General features: G+C 42.9%; 1 protein-coding gene across 5 annotated transcripts in view; it reads left to right on the top strand.

The window, feature by feature from the left end:
• Positions 1-20,726, top strand: part of grm8a (glutamate receptor, metabotropic 8a) — a 165,061-nt gene that overhangs the window by 109,208 nt on the left and 35,127 nt on the right. For all 5 annotated transcript variants that reach the window (XM_037460829.2, XM_062560284.1, XM_062560285.1 and 2 more), the window contains 3 exons: positions 7,224-7,359; positions 7,521-7,675; positions 9,723-9,860. In XM_037460829.2, the coding sequence (XP_037316726.2) occupies positions 7,224-7,359; positions 7,521-7,675; positions 9,723-9,860 (429 nt within the window). The remainder of the gene's footprint in view (positions 1-7,223; positions 7,360-7,520; positions 7,676-9,722; positions 9,861-20,726) is intronic.

The raw sequence follows: 20,726 nt of genomic DNA, 5'->3' as shown, positions 1-20,726 counted from the left end.
ACTGCCAGATAGTGTGTGTGTGTGTGTGTGTGTGTGTGTGTGTGTGTGTGTGTGTGTGTGTGTGTGTGTGAGAGAGAGCCAGACAGGAGCGTGGTCATGTTCTCTCTTTGTGATCTCTGAGCTTAAGGTTGACCTTGGCCTTTTTTATCAGTGGCCTGACATCCAATCATCCCTTGCTTATCTCCTTCCCAGCTTGCCTTATTCTCTCCCATCTTTTCATCTCCATCCTTTCCCCATCTCCTCCTACCCACCTTCTCATCCTCCCGATATTGCTCCACGTCCCTTCTGCGCTTATCCGTGGTGTCCTCCCTCCCTTCTCTCCGTGGACCCACCCGATTCCAGCGCCACCCCTCCGTCATCCAGCAGAAACCCGGTGGGATTGGTGGGATTGATTCGGAGGTTTTGGTGAACGCGCAACTTTAACCCGACTTCACCGCTTGTCCTTGCTGCACTTTGCCATCTCCAACCACAGTTCTCACGGTGAACTGATCATTCAAAAGGGCTACTTGGCCTCCATCATACTCGCTGGGCCGAACGTGGACACAGGTGCGTGGTTGCAGGTGACGTTTGTGTCGTTTTTAGTCTTGCACGGTTTTGGAGAATAAGCGAGGGAAGGAACCGTGACACAAAAAGATGTTTGCAGAAGTGTAATCACCTCTTTATACAGTAATGGACACAGACAGCATTATGCTGTTTATTTTATGTTTGGAGAGCTCCCTTCGCACAAGCTTACGATTTGACACTTTAATTCATTTAGTTTTCTTATTTAATAACGGCACCAAGGTTTAATCATGCTTTTTAAATAGATTAAATATAGATCAAACTTTTGCTTTCTCTTCTCTTTTCCTCTGCATACAAGCACTGTGACAAGAGATGTGTTTACTTTACTAAAGCGGCCCTACAAAGTTATAGCAGAGGATGTACAGTGTAGTAATAGAATGTATGAAATGTACATTATAAAAAGAAAATTGCACATAAACGTGTACAACCGGGTTCTGTTTCTTTCTCACACACACACACACACACACACGCACACACACACACACACACACACAAAACCAGACCGATGCACACCCTTTCTGTGGGATGGCGGGTAAAGTGAGCCGTTAAAAGGCCAAGTGCTTCCGTCTTTATCTCTCTGTCTTTGTCTCTTTTTCTGTCCTACTTACTCACTCTCTGTCTCCCTTGTGTATGTGTTTGTCTCTCTTCTTTCAATCTCCTTACTCAAACCTCCAAATCCCCCTCCCCGCCCCCCCGCTCACTTATTCAGACTCACTATGTAAACACCTATGCGCGCACACACACACACACACACACACGGACAATAATGAAAGAATGAAAGATGTCTAGGTCAGTACAAAGTCCAATCTGTTCTCCTTGTGCAGTACTGGAGAGTCTTCAAATTCAAAGTCTTTTTTTACATTTTTTTAAATCAATCATTCTGAAGCCAAGAAAGAACAATATTGACAATCAAAGGATGTCCTTTTTCTGCCGGTTACAGAACACTGATTTTCATCAGCAAAACAGGAAGAAATCATTTTACAATTTGGAACTGTGTCTAGTTCCAAGACACAACGTATGTCTACAGTATTTCATAATGCAGGAACAGTGGTATCTAGTGGAACCTATCTTTGCTTCTCCTTATCTCCTTGGCTATACAAATAAAATGAATTGATTTGAATTTGCAGATGCACAGGGAGGGTATTTATGTTATTATTTCCCTATTTCATTCAGACTTCCTTTGGAACTTTTACTTTCCTTTTCCAGTTTTGTTGTAGTTGGTTCTTGCTATTCTGACTTCCTGAAGTCCTTTTTGTGATCTCCAATGTAGCCCCCAAATCTGTATTGTAAGCAGTAATGAAAACTTTCATTTGACTCCAAATTGAAAAGCCTTAGGATGTGATGCCGCATCCTGACTAATCTAAAATTCTTTATAATATTATTATAGCCGTAATGTATTTTCAATGTTTGAAAGTCGTTCAGTGTCACCTGATTAAAATGGCACAGTACGCACAAAAGCCCATCCCTCATAGGTTTGGGTCTAATTTTACAGGGTCAAGTTAAAATCACATAAGCACCATATATTTATTTTGTTGCAGAGTTTGTTTTTTTGCATGTAAAGAAAAAATAATGATTTAAAACCGGTCCCCCAATGGTGCATTCATAAACAGCGACATTTAATACATTGTTTGTATGAAGAGGAATTCTCATTAATTAAAACTTTTTTTGCAACTTTGTATTTTGTAAAGTCTTTCATTATCTCTTTATTCACACCGGCCTCTTTGGTTCTTTTGCGTTCTTATTGCACAATCCAGGAGAGCGTCCTCTCTCCTCTTTGTGCAATGTCTAGATTTATAGATGCAGAGTGACTTGTGACTCCAGTGGCTGTCACTCTATTGATACATTCCCCTCTAATATACAGAGCTTTTCACATACATACCACAAATGATTGTATTTTGTCTTGAAACATTTTATTATGAGGACTGTAGATCATTCCAAATATCCAATATCGCCCTGCTGATGCAAACTGCTGCCTCAATTTCTACTCCGATAACCCACAGTGCTGTGGAGGCAACGCTGACTCAGTGTGCATTTACACCAGGCTAATCCAACATTCACCAATCCAATTTTTGTAAACCGAACCAACCTTGCAAATCCCCCCCACCCCTCTCTCCCCCCCGTCCTAAACCAGTGTTTCATCATCAGTGAAATATAATCAATTTCAAGTCCACTGTGGGCTCACATGGGCTTTTCCACCGCCAGCTTTAAGGCCTTGACAGCATATGTTTGGGTTGGGACCCTTTTAAATTCCCTTGCCCCGTTGAACGGTTGTGAGGCCTGTCCTTAAAGGCATATTTTAATGGGAGGATGTACATTTCCTGGGACAGCATTTCCGTGGGTGTTGTCAATGATTCATTAGCGAGCCTGAGGTGAGGTTCCCGCTTCCAAGCGAAAAAACTGCAGAACGTGATATTTACCGCACCACATCACCCAAACTCAACATTTAGCATCTGTGCTCTGCATGCAGTCACTGGAGTGCACACAAAATGCACGCAAACGCTCATTGGTGAGCATTGACATATTCGCAGAAGCATGTGTGAGACGCGCGCACACACGCACACACATAAGTCAGTGACTTCAAAGGAACACGCTGCAGTGCTCCAAGCTATGAGCAAAATATAGTGAGACATAGCATAAGTTTTAATTATAAAGCAGCACTAATGAGGTTGGGGGAGAGCGAGAGAGAGAGAGAGAGAGAACGTGTCACAATCGGTGCTGGGCTTGTGTGCTGGAAGGTGTTTCTATGGGGATGAATGAAGTGGGTGTTTTCTTATTTATTTCTTAATCAAAGACATTCTCACTAAGCTGAATGAAGAAATGGAATCCTCCTATATGCAGATTTGCCAGGCCCACGTAGCCCCGTTGGCCGAAACGTATTGAATGTTGTGCTTGTATGACAAGATGTGTTCCTATGCTTCATCCTGATTTAAGGCAGGGGCCTTGATTTCACGACCTCCCTTTCATTTCTTCTAACCCAGACGCATGCACGCATGCAGTCGCGCGAACACACGCGTACGCTTAATTGGACGTGGCAGCCAGCTCCAAAGTTACTCATTACTCAGCCTCATGAAACACATCACGTCTACGTCCAAGCAAGTATGACTACATTACATGACGCCTCAGTGTGCGTGTGCGTGGGGGGGCTTTTCTCTGCTGCGTGGAGAGAGATGCAAAACAAAGGAGGAGGAGGAGGAGGAGGGAAGGCGTATGAAGGAGAGAAAACAGAAGGTGATCATTGAAGTGGATAAAAACCTGCCAATAGTCCAGGATTGAGGGACGGGTCATCCAGTTGTGTGTCCCCCCCCCCCCTCCCCCCCACACTCCCAAAGTTTGACGCGCTGGAGGTGAAAAGGAAATGACAGGACAAAGATACCACCCTGTGGTGCCCCTAGTTCTTATTTTAGTTGGTTAATGGACGCATTGATGTAGAGAGAGCAGAGTGTGCAAGAGAAGCAGATTGTTAATTAAACATTGAGAATGTCGCATATCCAGTCCTGAAACAGATTGAATTTAATCTCTAAACAGCATGGAGTTAATTACAGACTATAAGGGTTTAATTTGGAGAAGTGTTAGATGCACTTAACATCAAATCCATCATCACATCTTGCAACCTGGATCTTTTTTTTTTTTTTTTTTTTTTAACAGCTGCAGTAGGGCAGATAGTAGCATTCATGCAAGTCATGGATTTGTGGGGGACTACAGTAGGTACTGCAGCTCATGGGTGAACCCCATGGACAAAACAAGCTTTATCTAGGCTTCACATCCACACTTGGATATAAATAATTAGACACTCACACATACTAAACAGATGCAAGGCATTGGGATTCATTCTATTCCACATTGAAGCCTCAATAATCAGGTCATTAGAGATAAACCGAGAGCTTGTTGTAGCTCAGCGGATATAGCGCCAATGATTAAATTAGCCCAGCGTAGATTATTTTGGAGCAGTTGCTGGATTACATAATAAAAAGGCTCTTACTGTGATCCATACAGCGTCTACTTTAGTTTGATTTTTTTATTTTGTTACACAATCAGCCAAATGATGAGCCTCTGGATGGTGTTTTTCTTGTTCCCCGAGAAGCCAAATGGTTTTTGTCCAGAACAAGCGATGCAGCTGTTGCCTCTGGAAAGCACTGTTCCTGGAATCATCCTGCATTTCAGTGTCCTGTCACACACCCTCCTGCAGGTGACCCAGCCAACGGGTGATAAGACCCCAGCTTGCTCTTCTGAGTCCATGGCTCTTTTGAGCCAGAAACCATCTTGAGGCCTGTGTGCCTTGGAAAGCTCCCTCTTTAAAGGCTTCTTTCAAGGGAACTTCCCACGGGACGTCCACTTCAGCTTGCTTAGTGGACCGGAGGATATAAGGACAGGATGTGTTGTCACAACCTGGCGGATACAATATGGCAGGAGGAGGTCCACCTGCACGACAAATCTTTCAACAACATTTTCAGGAAAACTGACCTTTTGGCTGCCAGATCACCTGTTAGCTTTGTGTCATTTCGCATGCTAGTAAATATTAGCATCCAATGTCATCAGCCACTGCAAACTGGGCAGCAGAATTTTAATTTAACTTTCACAACTCGTCAGGTATCTGAGGTGCAGGTTTTTCTTCCCACTGAAATCTATACCAGAGTTTGCAGTTAAGAAAAAGACTCTTCCATGAGTCGTTCTCATGCTGCCTGCAAAGGTAACTCAAAAACATTGTCCCTCAAATAGCTTTTGTAGTATTGGTAGCTATTGGTAACATTTGTCATCCATCACTCTTATTCAATCTCTCTCCAGTTAGCAGTTTGAAGCTGGAGTGGTGTGATGTGCAAAGGTTTTGATGTTAAATCTCTTGTCTTACCAACCCTCCTTTTTTTATTTATCAACTCCCGCTTTCAACTAGGCATTCTGTGAGTGATTTGAAGACGGAAAAAAAGAGAGAGAGAAATATACGTAAATGCCTCCGCTGACCCAACCTAACAGCTCTGCTTTCATCCCAGTGGCAAAGGTGCACGCGAATAACTGACGCTCGCTTTTAATGAGCTGCTTTTTTAGCCCCATCAAAGAAGAAGAAGGTTGTTTTGGGGGCAGCAGTGAATTTGGCTGAAAACCGAGTCAGGTGTGTGTGTCTGTGTGTGTGTGCGCGCGCGCGAATGAGAACACACAGGTATAATTTGATGCTGTCTCCATCTGAGAAGCCTGTTCTCCATTGGGACAGCTATTGCTGATAAACAGATATTTAATCACTTTCCTACCGGTCGAAGGACAACGGCGGAGAGGATGGAGACATCAGCACTCGTCTGCGTGTGTGTGTGTGTGTGTGTGCGCGCGCCTTGGGCTGCCTGTGCGCACGCACACAAACAAACTTGTAAATCAAGTTCCGCACCCCCAAGTTAGTGTAGTTTGAAGGGTGTACGGGATTGCATGTAGAGATCTTTTTTCACTGTAATTATTATCCGAGAGACGCTTTTAATCTTGGGCTAATGAGTGTTTGTTTTGTCACTCGCGCCCACTGCTGTGCGTGCGTCTGCACGGGTAAGCATGCTATGTGTGTGTGTGTGTGTGTGATTAAGGGGAGTAATATAGTGAAAGCAACAGACTGTACAGATGTTCAATAAATGGGCTGTAACAGGCAGGGAGGAGAGGGGACATCATTCACTCTCCTCCACACGCTCTCACAAATGCACACAGACAAATGAGGAACTTTTAACACAATTACGCGCAAAGCACGCGGCGGCGCTCGGTCTTATTGTGCGCCGGAATAAAGCAAATGTGATGTTTAAAGAGGAGCCATCCTTACGCACACACATTCAGACTGTGAGCTGAGCCACTGATGTAAGGAAGCAAAGCTAATTAACCGAACAGAGCTGAAATATGGAGTCTGGATTAGTGCTAAAAGTTTGTGCTTCAAAAACATTACATTTCCCCTCCTCCTATCTAACGCTATTTGTTTGTTGTGTGAAAAGGTAGAGAGAGAGAGAGGAGGAAAGAAAGAAAAAAAAGCTCGCTCATTATCGAAACAACTAATAGCGCAGCGCCTGGCATTCTTGTCATCCTCCATTAATAGGACGCGTGGATCGGGTGCAGCGGATGTTTTCCTGACACCTAGCACAGTGCTATCAATATCACAATATTGCTACATTATAGCTGCGATTTTTTTCTTGTTGCCTTCAACACCTCCTATTATCTCCTATTATCTTAATTTAAATTCGTTCAATTCCCCCCCGGCCCTCGATGCCGTGTCACCAGCGGTTCGCTTCTCGTCATCTTCCAATTGGAAGATTGGGGTCGATTCCCGGGCTTCTGGAGTATTTGTAGAAGTGTTGGGTCGAGACACTGCAAAACCCAACCTGTCCCCAAATGCCCCGCCATCGGTGTTTCGTGATGTGTTTTGCCGTAAGTGTTTAAATGGTAATGCGTGTCTCAATAACTGTCGCTGTGGTATCTTGGCATTCCACAAAGTTCATTTTTCGATCCTGGCTGCCGCTGATGGGCTAAGCATCCGCTTCTTTTTACGCTGACCCAGAGTTTAGAACACATTTTTAATAAACTAGGCTAATACCCAATCAGGGGAGAACGACTCCTTTTGAGGGAGGAATTCAAAATGAAGTAAAAAAAATAATAGAAAATTTATCCTGTCGCCTCTTTCTCTCTCTCTCTCTCTCTTTCGGTCCCAGGTGGTGTGTGTATCGCCCAGTCCCTGAAGATCCCCAGGGAGCCCAGGCAAGGGGAGTTCGACAAAATCATCAGACGGCTGCTGGAGACCTCCAACGCCAGGGCCGTCATCATGTTCGCCAACGAGGACGACATTCGGTATGTGCTGTGCACTTAAACGGCTTCTGTGGCATATTCTGCAGCGTGTTTGTTTTGAATGAGAAGGTAAAAAACACGCCGCGTTGGGTTTGGCGTTGGTGGCATTGGTGAGAAGCGGACTGTTCCTCCAACGGTCCAAGATCTGCTCTCTCCTCAAACAGACGCGTTCTGGACGCAGCCAAAAAGAACAACCAGACCGGCCACTTCCTGTGGGTCGGCTCCGACAGCTGGGGTTCCAAAATCTCCCCCGTGATTGGCCAGGAGAGGGAGGCCGAGGGAGCCATCACGATTCTGCCCAAACGGGCCTCTGTAGACGGTGAGAAAACGCACGCGTTCCAATATCACCGTGACGATGAGGCATTCGCTCGGCTAACGCACGACACAGAATTGGTGACCGAAGCTAATGGTGTGTTCGAAGTCTGATGGGTGAAATTAAGGTGGACCGGGGGAAAGACCCCGAAACAGTGAACAGTGACTCTCCATCCCGGCAGATAACAAGTTTTTTGCCATTCGGGCCGGGGAGGAAATCCTCATTTGCTTCCTGTCAGTGCTCCCTATTAGATAATTGACTCCCGGAGGGACGGAGAGGCGAATAGATAGATATGAGCTGAAAAGTGAGGGCGAAAGATGTAGAAGTTAAAATGAAGTGAGCTTTGGCTGTTGGACACGAAGCGACTGCCATACGGTCTGCAGACTACGCAGAGGAGTTGTGAGTAAGATGGAGCCTGTGCAGGAGTAATGAGTGCATGCACTGCAATTTCACCAATTTATTAGGTACACCTGACAATCTGAAGCCATATAATCCACTAGCCAGGCATTACGTTCTCCCTCTGTGAAGTCCATATGAACAAATACAAATATATATATATATATATATATATTTGTTCTGTGTTTTTCCTTGTTTTATTTGTTAATTATTTTTGGTTGGTCTGTCTGTTCATATGTATGTAAATAAGAACACCGGAATGAAATGTACCCTTTTACCCCATGCATGCATTTAAACATGCATGCATATCCACATCCGCATGCACATACAGAAACAAACAAAATCAAACAACAGTTTACCAGGTGACCAATGGTAATTCCTGGACATCATAGAAGATACAGTAGCATAAAGCGCATCAAATCTGCAAAGTTTGTTTTTATATGGACTAATCAAACCAGGTACAAAGGTTTTGGTGGGTTTCCTCACCTTGGCCTTACAGTTAACCAAGAGCGGCTCACTGCATGAAAACACATTTCCCCAAATGTTATTTCCTTTAAGCAAATAACCACAGGGTCCCCAAACAATTGGTGATGATCCCGTTTTGAAATCAGTGAATTCTAAACTGAATGGTCCGTAACTAGTACCTGCAACCTCACATTATCACCAATGCTTTGCTGTCTGTAAGCATCACATCTGCGATCATAATGAGAAGCATTTGATCACAGATCAGATACCTGTTGAGCCCACTGTTCAGTGGCAGCACTTTAAGTGGCAATTGAGCTACACAGGTGCACACGGGAGCAATTTCAATGTCGGCAGAGGAGATTAATCAAGGCGGCTGTTGTCACCTTTTATGGCGAGGCTGACGTGGCACAGGCTGTCCAAGTCAGTGTGCTAGTCCCCGGTGATTTAGCCATCCTCTTTGGTTTGTTTCGCGTGCACTGTGCTGCCGTGAGATACAATCCCCGTGGTGGGCGCTTTATTTTTTTTTGTTTTTTATTAGTGAAGTGTAAATGCTTCTTTGTGGGCGTCTTCGGGGCAAACCGGAGGACCATTGGAACAGTAGATAATGGTGACTGCATCTAAGTACCTAAAGTACATCTTAATGAAAGCAATAGTGCAATAGAAAACGTTAAAGTATTTTAATCATTCACAGACAACAAAGCAAAAAGCTGTTTTTCCAATTACTTGTGTTATGAACTAGTTGTAAGTGTAATGAGGGTTTTCATCTCCATTTCTTTCTGCTTTTGTCCATTTTTTTTTTTTTTTTTATCACAGCCTGCCATTCTCTTTCATATTTTCTCTTTGATAAATTGGACAAGTAGCCAACATAGACTTTGAAAGCTCAGTCTAAATTGTTTGCTCTCCCTGCTCTCGGCCTCATTATTTCATAGGCTCTCGTAAACTGGATCGCTCTGCAGAAATTGCTCTTCACTCATACTTGAGATCCATCGGCTTTTCATAGCACGTGCCTTTGTGCGTATCACACTGCTATTAACATCGCATTTATTAGCACAGGGCATGGCTCATTGGAAAATAACCCATTAACAATTTGTTGTATTTTTCACATTTCACATTTTAAAAAAAGCACTGTGTGTTGAAAACAACTTTATTGCTGTTTTCTAAACTTTTACTTTTACTTTTTTTTTTTTTACAGCGTTCGACCGGTATTTCCGTAGCCGCTCGCTGTCCAACAACAGACGAAATGTTTGGTTTGCTGAATTCTGGGAGGAAAACTTCAACTGTAAGCTGGGAATGCATGGTAAACGACCCGGCATCCTGAAGAAATGCACAGGTAAGACGCTACATGTCTCGTTTACATTAACAGGAGTTAGTTTCCTACATTGGAAACCACCTCGCCCCCAGAAAACCTCCAAATTGCTGTTAGCCCAAACGTGCATTAGTTAGAATGAGTTCACATTGCTCCATATCACAGACACTGAATGGGATACAAATTGTATACTATGTTTTTACTAGTTTAAACTATGTTGTGTACTAGAAAGTTAGCTTCACCTTCTGATAAATCAAGCAGGTGGTCAGTTGTAATAGGTCTTCTTTCATTTTTTGCCCCATAAACGGCCACGTCTTTGGGTTTTGCTCTCTGCCATTCTTCTTGTTTTATTCTTCAATTCCTGTCCATTTAGTTTCCAGCCGAAGCAAAATCGAACCCACATTTCTATAAGCCAACATTTAACAGCACCTGGAACTGAAAAGATTGAAGTCACCGGAGAAACTCATTCACACTTGAAAGCAATGTGTCTTTCTGGTATTTTCCAATTAGGCCAGCAAACAAAAAATCGGTGGGGATTTACCACATGAATGTATCTCGGATAGTAAAGTGCCCTGATGGCTCTAATAAGTACTTAGAACTTGGCTCCAAGTAGTAAAAGCGTTTGACAAGAGCAGTTGTTTGTCTACTCGAAGCTGAAAGCCAAATAAAATGTTTGTCGTAGTCTGTGCTTGTGAATGCGATCTTTTGGTCCCCTCCGTGGAGTCTGCCTGCGCCTCTGTTCATCGGTGAGTATTTGTGCCGTAAAAGGCACTTGGAGCTGTCAGTTTCTGAATATGCGAAGCACATGATATGTTTGGTTTGACCAGCATTTCGCTGTTGAATCATAACGCCCGCAGCTTGTTTTTCTCACCCGAGGCTAAGCACTGCTCCCGGGTTACCTGTGCGGTGTGTGCATGTGTGCACAGGCACACATTAAAAATAACATGGATGGGCTTCACCTGTGTGTTTGTCCACGATGAGCGGTGTAGGTTCTGTAGGACGGCGTGCTGCTGTGATGGAGTCCGTATGTTTGCCTGCGTGGGTGTCACAGCGAGTGTCCCCAGGGTGACACCCGCTGTTAATTCACATAATTAGGTTTGTAAGGTCCGGGACTCCCATTGACCATCTATTACTACCCGTGGCATCTGTACAAGTGGGTGTAAACGTGTCAGGGGCACTGGCCTGTATTCGTGCGACAAAGTCCATTAATTCCAAGTGCTGGGGGTCGTGACCTCCAAATCGTCAACAGAGAAGCCAATCAGCAGCCTGCTGCTCTGTGTCGCCATGGTGACACAGCTGATGGGAGTGTATGGAAATGGGTGTGAATATCCCATGTTATTTTACTGAGTGACTAACAGAGAGAGAGAGAGCTAGTTCTAATAAGAAAACAAACTGCTAGAGGGGTTGAAGAAAATTATTTCGGGGCAGAAATTGGATAAAAAGACAAATAAATAGTTTAACATAATGATAAATCCGTTGTCTACAGAAAAATTAATATATAATATATAAAATCATACTAATTGTATACAGTCAAGTCATACTGATTTCATATAGAATTTGCAAACCAATAATAAACATTTTATTTTTACAAAAGGAAATTTACATGAAAACGGCTGAATATGAGCTCATTATGCCAAAAAAGCAGAGAATCCACAGGTTTATTGAGTTTATTGTACTTGATTTGATTTTTTAACCTGTCAATTGCAAATATAAACAATAGTGTATGATTGCCATCTGAGCTGGAAAAGATCAGATGATATTTACATTTCATATGTTAATCTATACATACATCACTATATATTTGAAACGTGCTTTATATACATTCTTGCAACTAAGAGAAGTTATTGTGCTTTCTCTGATGCTGCATGACTTCCTCCTCAATCAGTGACCTCACACATCTTTCACCGCATGACTCAACCTCTCAAAAGTACAAGTCTTTTGTTTCCATCATTCAGTCCTACCTGCAATTTGTGTTTTCACCATCTTTCTATGGTAACCTAAAAATCCACTTTATCCCTAGACTTTCATCCCTTTTATTTTATGAAAAGAAGAGTAGACTCAAGAGAAAAGTACCATCCGAGGCACTCCGACTTCTAAGTGTAGTAAAAAGCTTTTTTTTCCCCTCTAGCGTGGCTGAGATGCTCCTAAGCGCATTGGCCGGGATGCCTCCGCTGCTTGGATAAAACTGTTGTGTTGGAAGTGTGCAGTCAGATAAAACTGATGCCTGAGGCAGACACCTTATCACAGATAAGCCCACCTACACACCTACATGCTCACAAGCGCTTACATGCGCAGACATTCTTTTATTGATCCTCTAACACAGAAACCTCAATGAACTAAAGCGTCATTTTAAAAAACGCCGAATTCAAAATGCACAGCACATCTGTGATTGAGAGATTGCTTTCATGCTAAAGCATACCTCCTCATGCTGAATAGAAAATAGTTGTTTGCTGCTATATTTATTCTGTGAAGGTCAAATTTGGCACCTTTCAACAAATGTCTCTCAACTTGACCATTAAAGTCAAAGAGTTGTTGTCGGTTTAACTGTCGGGCCGACTGATCCTTGAAATCCTAATTCTGTTCAACCTTTATGTCCTTACTCTGGAATGGACACAGACACCCTGGGACAGTGTTGACAGACACACACACACACACACACACACACACACATATGAACAGGTCATACACATATTATACACACTTCTCCACCTGTGCTCCTCAATGGGTCCATTCCAATAGTAAACTGCAGCGGTTGTGACAGGAGCTGCGAGCTCCAGGTACCCACAGAGGAATTCATGTGCAGCGAGAGCAAAAAACAAGGTTGTTACACCGTTGACTGTGTTTTTTTTTTTTTTTATATCTCCTCCCCGGGTTGTGACTTGTGTCACTCTCTAGAGAATTATATTGTTATTTCAGCTTCCTTTTGCTTGGCCTTTCTGATCTTTCCTCACTTTTGTTGCTTGTCAGTCTCGACTCAAATTTCTCTCTGTCTTGACTCGTTCTCTGCTTGTCTCTCTAACTGAACATGTCACATCTGTCTATTTTATCAGGACAACAACACACCGAGTTCTTCAAATACAAACAAAGCATTCTATCAATATAGTCAAACAACAAACATTGTCATCTTTCAGCATTGTAATAACAATAATATCCTCTGTCTCGCTCATTCATTCTCTCAAGAGAATTTACCAAGTTTTAAATTGTTTATTATAGACACGAGAATGAATGCACCAAATAATTTGTTGTAAATGTGTCATAATACAGCCGAATCCATTAACACAAAAGTATTTGTGATGGCCTAACTCTCTGGGAAGAGCTATTCGCCAAGCAATTTGTAACGATCTATATTTCATGCAGCTGTATAGTTTGTACTTGCTTGGTTTGTTATGTATGAATCTAATACGTAATGTGAAGTGTAATGGCTGTAATAACACTAATTTCTGAGGTTTTTCCACCCTCACTGCGTAGGGAGAAAGTCATGGTGCAGATGCAGGCGTTGCAAGGCAAACCAAGCAGCACAGAATCACAAATCAGAGAGATGTGGACGTTAATTGATGCGGAATAGTTGTATAAACAGTATTTACCCCTACGTACATTACATTACGTTGACAAACAGACGGCGGACCAAAAAGCCTGTCGAGTGTTTTATCTGCACCACAACGTGTGCTCAGGGGAAGGAATTAGATGAGGTCACAAAAAATAATTTCCCCTCCTTAAATATTTATTTAACTCAAGCGGACACTTATGACAAAATGATGAGGCATATTTCTGCCATTAGCTTTGGGAGCTACAATATCTCATGAAGGTGAGAATATGTAACTGAACAGTGTGAAAAGAGTGCAAACGCTTCTATGAGAAAATCCTATTATGCTGGCTGGAGCTCTGTGTCTCCGTGAAGTCTACTTTCCCCGAACAGCAACGTTTCCACGGGACTGTAGTTCCTTTTGCAGCTGCCTAACTTCCGTCCTACTTAATAGGCCAACACAGAAGATCATTGAATGCTTAAACACTCATTTGTTATTAAATATTAATGCAGTAGAGCGTTGGTTAACAGTGAAATTATCTGCTAAAGACTACGAGACGGTAGCTTTCAGCCCTTCCTTTGTGAGCACAAAGATGCCTTTTTCCTCACTGTGTAAGAAAACTAAACTTTTGAAATCTTCACCCAACACCAGTGATGTGGATCAATCCGTTGGAGATTCACTCAGTTCCAGGAGTTAATTAGATCCTAAGTTTGCTCAGCATGCACACATTTACCCTCATGCACAAACACATGCTCACTTGCTGGAAATAGACCGCATCCTAACGAGGTCGATGGGGAAGGAGAGTTATTAGGCTCGCAGTGCTGGATAAACTGTTCCCTCCCCTGTGAAAGGGCCTCCGGGCCCCAACAGACCCAAAGATGGAGGCAAACACAGATGGAGCCGGACAATTAGAGATTGACGGAGAGACAGATCGCAGAGTGTGAGACAGAAAGGCCGACAGGCCGCACTTTTACGACTCGTCCGCGCCGGTTTCCAGTGTGTGAGATGAATTGTCGTTTAGCTGCAGTGAAATGGTCGTTTTTCATCTTCTTGGAGAAGATGTGGTTAGGTGACTCCGAGTGCACATGTGCTTATGGCTGAGTGATGAGACGCTGTCTCACACCCATGCTCGGTATAATGCGTGCGTTCGAGACCAGAATTATGCATGCAGAGGAAGAAACCAACAGAAACGGTTTGAAAAACTGTCCTCACAGTGACTGATTACAATGTGTTCCTATGCCTGAACAAAGATTGTGAAATGGTATCAACCCTGATGAGAATATTCCTCCCAACTTCAAACCTGAAAATAAAACCTGGATATTCAGTGTTCATTTATCTTTTCAATGTAATTGAGCCTTAAATGTCAAACGAGAAGGGTGTGATTGAGGGGAAGATGACTTCATGCATGATGAAAATCCAATACAAGTCCGCCCAGAGCTTCATTTGTCAACGTTTTTATTTCTTTCCTTTTTGTCCCATGACTCATATGTGGAGGTAGAAATGTATGGATCCAATGCATGAATGCGTCATTTAAACACCGGATGCGTGTGCATTTGTGTCCGTGCATGCATCCTTGAGTAGTCCCTGTATGTGTGGATGTAATGGCACATTAAAATGCCATGCACACACACACACACACACACACACACACACACACACCTCTAAAGGTGCCGGCTGGAGAGAACAAGTGTTTCTCTGTGATTTTGCAGTTCATTCTCTCTCAACAATACCTTCTTTTCTCAACCACATGCCTCGCCCAGCTCCCCCTTATTTGTTCCTTACTTCCTCTTTCCAATAACTTTTTTTATTTTTAACTATTTATTGGTTCTCATTCCCACTTCTGTTTAGTTTTTTTCTGTTTTGGGTTTATTCCTATACACCCATAGCTCCCTCGCTAACATTATTACGCTCTTTCTCTGCATTTTACTTGTGTCGGTTTTCTATTCCACATGGTGTGTGTTTGTGTGTGTGTGTGTGTATACACATCTATATCTATATACATGGGAAGACAGGAGCTCGCTGACATAGAACGGCAACAAACTAAAAAGAGGTTTGTTTGTGTGAAAGCTGTGCGATTAATAAAGGAACGGACCGGAGGAAAATCCAAAAAGTTTGAGGCAAACAGAGAGCTGTCGACCAGAGGCGAGTCGTGGCAGGGCAGTGCTTCGGCATAATTTAACTTCTGATTAATTCATGTTTCATATCAGCCCCATCAGCAGTAATATATATTAGTAATAATGTAGCGATGTAATATATATTAGCCACTTGTGTCTTCAGCATCACATTACTCCTGAAAAGATCTGTCCCAGTGAGTTGCTCTGTACAAAGCAGCACGTTGAGGTTTAACTGTTGTTGTGTCTTGCTATTAGTAAGAATGACAACTGTGAGATGCAGCTCAGCAGTAATGTCCTGATTTGCTGCCGTACACTTGAACAAAAACACGGTGTTCGTGGTATGTCAAGAGACGTTAACATTTGAAGGTATAACCCAGACTTTTTATTGTAAACCTCCATCACAATTTTCTTCCCTAAACTTCAACGCTGGCCCACTCTACTTGTGCCAACTATCTCACTTGCAAGGAAGGATGATTACCACCATTTAATGTCTGCTCCAATTCCTAATTGTAGTAATATAGAAAACCGTTGCCCCCCCTGCATAGTTGGTCAATCCGTTATTACATTTTAAATTTGCTTTTCTCTTTGTTCTTCTGTAAAACTTAAAACATTTTTTGAGGATAAAATCCTTTTGTTTTTATTTTCACTTGACGCACACATCCATACTAATGAACCGAAGGACGTTGATATGATATTTGTCTTTGTTAGCAACTCGTAGCCAGGACAGTGTGTTTATAGCAAGAGAACTGTAGTGTTGAATGTGAAAGTTACTTGTGGATATATATTTCAATTTTCCACGCTTCATTACGTGTAAATCAAAAACATTTTGGGTTTTGTGTTAACAATGTTTTATGATTGTTCTCTGAAATTAATTTTCCTCAGTTCAATTCGCTGACATATTTCAGACGTGTTTGATTAATCACAGAAAAGCTAATCAAGCACGTTTTATTATGAGTGCATTCATCACCACCTGTTTAATGTTAAATATATGAATAAATCGACGCTATTGACATTCACATTGATCTCATCTGCATCTTAAAAATGGAGAATAAACATATGTGTAGACGTTTGTAAGCACGCATGAGAAAACGTTGGGAGAAAAACAACAGGAACTGAAAAAGAAGGGAATTGACCCCAACCCTGATTGGTGTTTAATTAATAAGGAGCTTGTCCAAACCATTAGTCTACTTGTCATCCGTGGTGCATCAATCACACTGTGTGTAAAACCTGGCTGGCACGCCGGCTCCTCAAGGCATCCATCAAAGCATTTAGCCACTCAGAACTCCACTCACCACCTTAATGTATTGGATCGTGTTTGATTAGACACGGACAGCACCACCAGAAAGGCACCGGGGCCCATATTTCAGTGGTTCCACCAGCATCCATCAGCATTCTTATTGAGCCAGCTGCCAAATGGACCCGGAGGTGTGTGAGGCAAGGCATTGGGTTTTGGGTTCGGAAGTGTTTGTTTAACAACAGCTTGTGGGCGGGAGCATAAAGTACCCATACAACGATCTCTTCGATCTATTCTTAATCAAAGTCAAATGTGCTTGGCTGGTTTGTTGCACCTTGTCAAACCATACGGCGAGACGTGTGTTTGAAAAGGATTCTGCCACGTTAAGGAAGATCTACTGACTCTACATTGTCTCGATTGTGTTTTCTGCAACACATTTCTGGTGTGGTTGGAGCTCATCAAATACCTGAGCTCTTTCCTCCACGCTTAAACACATTTTTACATTAAAAAGAAATGTTTTTCAAAGCCTCGAGGAGGCATGTAAAAATGTCAATTCCACTTATTGACTTCTTCTGGCAGTTAGTGCATTAGAATAAGGATTTTGTTCTGCACTATTAGAAAAACACATTTTTGTAAACTGATTTGTGACATTAATCGAGCAGAACTTTGCATTTCACCAAGTTCATCATCTAGCATCTGTTCCACCAGCAGTGTCTACAACCCATCCAATCTGCATCCAGGATGCAGAGCGTCAAAGGTTAAAAATAACGAGAAACACAAATTGATTAGATTTTTTTAAGTTGTATCCAGTTGTCCTGATGTTATCAGTTAAGAGTCATCGTACCTCCACATCGGCATTTATGTCTCAGAGCCAGGATAGGTTATTCCAGTAGGAGACATTTCAAAATGCAGCATCAATTATGAATAGGAATGAAAAATACCACCAATCTGTCCAAGATGTCTCCATAATGCAGTGGGCAGCGGCTGTAAAACTCGATCTTTTGTCATCCGGAAACTTTAGAGGTGAAAGCCACACAATTAATAATAACAGATGATGACAGATAACAGAGGATTTGACATCAAACATGTATTAAAAAAATATTGTTCCTGCCATGCCTTTTATTAGATAGAAGCAAGATGATTAACGCCTTCTTCTACTGATCCAGAAACAGAACACAGGACCTGGCCTGCACGCCGATGTAAAAAGAACAATTCATCAACCACAGGAAAGACTCTGAGGCAGACATTGCAACGATTACGTCCTTGTGGTTTGCGGATGAAAGTTACTTTTCTGTCTGTTCTTCTGTCTTTGAGTTTTCTGTTGGGGGGGGGGGATTTTCCAATGCAAATTCTCCCTCACCAAGCCGCCGACCAAACCAAGCTGCCCGTGGTCTCTGATGCCATTGAACACTCGGCAGAAAGACTGAATTTAATTTACAAGCTGCTGGCTGGAATACGGAATAGACTGTGATGTCAAACAGAGTGCATATTAACCCACGACCACGCTGTCCATCCGTCTCAACCCGTATCCCTGCTTTCACATTTCACCTAACAGGGACACATGTACCGAGGACAGACTGCACCATTTGAAAGGCATTACACCGGCAATTAAAGACGTCGAAACGCATTACGCGCAGAGATGAAATTAGCGTTATCTGTGGCCACTTCATTGATGCGACAAGCTGTTACTCGCGGCAGACAACGGGCGGACAAATCCAATAAAAGCTCTCCGGTGTTGTACCGTTCGCACACACACACACACACACACACACACACTCCCCCCCCCCCCCCCCCCCCCGCGCTCCGGTTAAACCACCTGACGCAATCGCAGGAAACGGAGACAGTAGTGCTCTCCAAGTTAGCACCACTCCAAACGTCGTGCAACCGTCTCAGGGCAGGATTGCGCTGCCTTGCGCGATATGCTGATTAATGATGCATGGTGTCGTTGCACAGCATAGAGGAATTCTCATTATCTCGCGGCACCGTGAGCTGTAGCTCAATGTGTGGCAATTTGTTGTAGGGTTCATTTTCTGCGTCGAAAGGCAAACACACACACGCACGTACGGATGCACTGGGAAAAGAAAAAAAAAAAAAGAAAAGAGTGGTGGCTTTTTGACCAAGGCTTTAAGTACTGAGGCTGGTTACGAATGCTGAGTGTAATCTGATATTTATGTGTCAGTTATAAAAAGGCGAGATAAACACTCAATAATAAACACAATATTCCCTTATTGATGTCGTTATTTCGAGGCCATTTGGAAAGGTTAAACTCCAGCGCTCTCCCTACAGAGAAATGTTCGCTTCAGACTCATTCGGCTGTTGCCTTTCAAACGGAAACAGCTTGTAACCCTTGTCTGCACTTTGTTAAAAGAAGTCTTGCTCGCTCCCATGCGCATGATTTTTCTATCAAAGATCAAATTCAAGTCCATTTGCCACAACACGTACAACATAGTCCATACATGCGCTGCGTATGATTTTCCACTTGAAACAGTTTAAAGAGGCGACCCGAGAGGCTCGAAGACGCGTTGGGGACCTATCTCGACCTTTTGGGCAGACCGTCGGAGCTACAGCCGATGAGAGGGTGAAACTCCAGTTCAGGGGAAACCCGAGAAGAGGCTTGTGTGCTCTGTGTTGCATTGAAATCACGGTGCCAAGAAAATGATGTTGCTGCTCCTGGTGTGTTGTGTGTTTGCCTGAACAAACTGTGACACAGTGAATGAAATGGCAAATGTCAACCAGCATGCCTTGCAAATTGGACGTAGTTTAGAGACCTCATCTAGAGTCTTTCCTGGTGAAAGATCGTGTGTGACCTCCTGCTTTCGGTCAGTCATGCATTTTCAAAACATCACCAGTGCTCAAGGAAGAAATCCTGAATATTTTGAACCTCATATCACACAGAGAGGTACAGTTTAACATAAACGGTCGTTTATGAAATCTTAATATTCGTTGCTGGTGCTTTTACGGTCACATAGGAGTATTCATATGTAATAGCCTGCATGTATTGGAATAGGCTCGCCTAGTTTTACCTATTGGCTAGTGGGAAAATTGGGTCTATAGTTACAGCAGAGCATTAGAGGGTTAACTCAAGTGCCTTCTGTTGATGAGTGAGACTGTATAAAGACTTTTCAGAATAAACTGTCCACACTAATATATATATATATATATATATATATATATATATATATATATATATATATATTGCTTTCTAGTTTATGTGACACAGATGACCAATTACCGGGCGCTTGAATCCATATTTTGAACTGCTGTGAGATGTCCCTGGTATTCAGTGAGATTGAATATGCAGTATAATCATTCAAGTGGTTTTAGAGACTGCAGCCCTTGAGTGCACTCTGCCCTGTGCTCTCATGCGCTGTGTCCGGTGGATAAAACGTAAAAACAAGAGGTCGACGTGTCTGTGTGTGTGTGTGTGTGTGTGTGTTTGTGTGTGTATACAGTTGTTTGTGATTATGACAATATGCCACTTTAAACGATTCCCTACATCCTACAAGGAGATGAAGTGCAGCAGCAACAGGACATTTGGAGATCAGCTGCCACAAGAAAGTCTCTGTTAAAAGAGGCTTTCTTCCCCAAAAATAGATTTGTTATACAACTTCCTTGCAATGAATGCAATGAATAGTTTCCCCTTCAGACGGATAAAAAAAAAATTCTGTGTAAATGCTTTAATCCAGCGGCGCTGGAGCCAATTGTTTCAGCCTATAGCCTAAATGGTTGATCTGTACTATTTATCAGTGCTGTGCTTGGATTAAAGCGCCGTGAAATATCCCAGCGCCGCCTTCCGTGAACTCTGAACCCACGTTCACTGATCAGGGCGGCGGGTGCCCTGAGATCGGGGACACGAGCAGTAAATTGGCTCCCAATTGGATCCATCAAGGCCGTGAGGCCGTCAGCTAATTGCATTAGCTTCACCTCGCTGCACCTCTGTATCGGTTTTCGTTGCCCACCAGACGCGGCGGTCGGCCCCGTGTTGCATTCTCTCTTCTCAGAGGATTTTGAGTGAGTC

This window comes from Pungitius pungitius, chromosome 2 (assembly GCF_949316345.1).
Source record: "Pungitius pungitius chromosome 2, fPunPun2.1, whole genome shotgun sequence".
NCBI classification, from domain to species: domain Eukaryota; kingdom Metazoa; phylum Chordata; class Actinopteri; order Perciformes; family Gasterosteidae; genus Pungitius; species Pungitius pungitius.
Note: the sequence above shows the minus strand (reverse complement) of the source record. Positions and strands in the feature narration are given on the sequence as shown.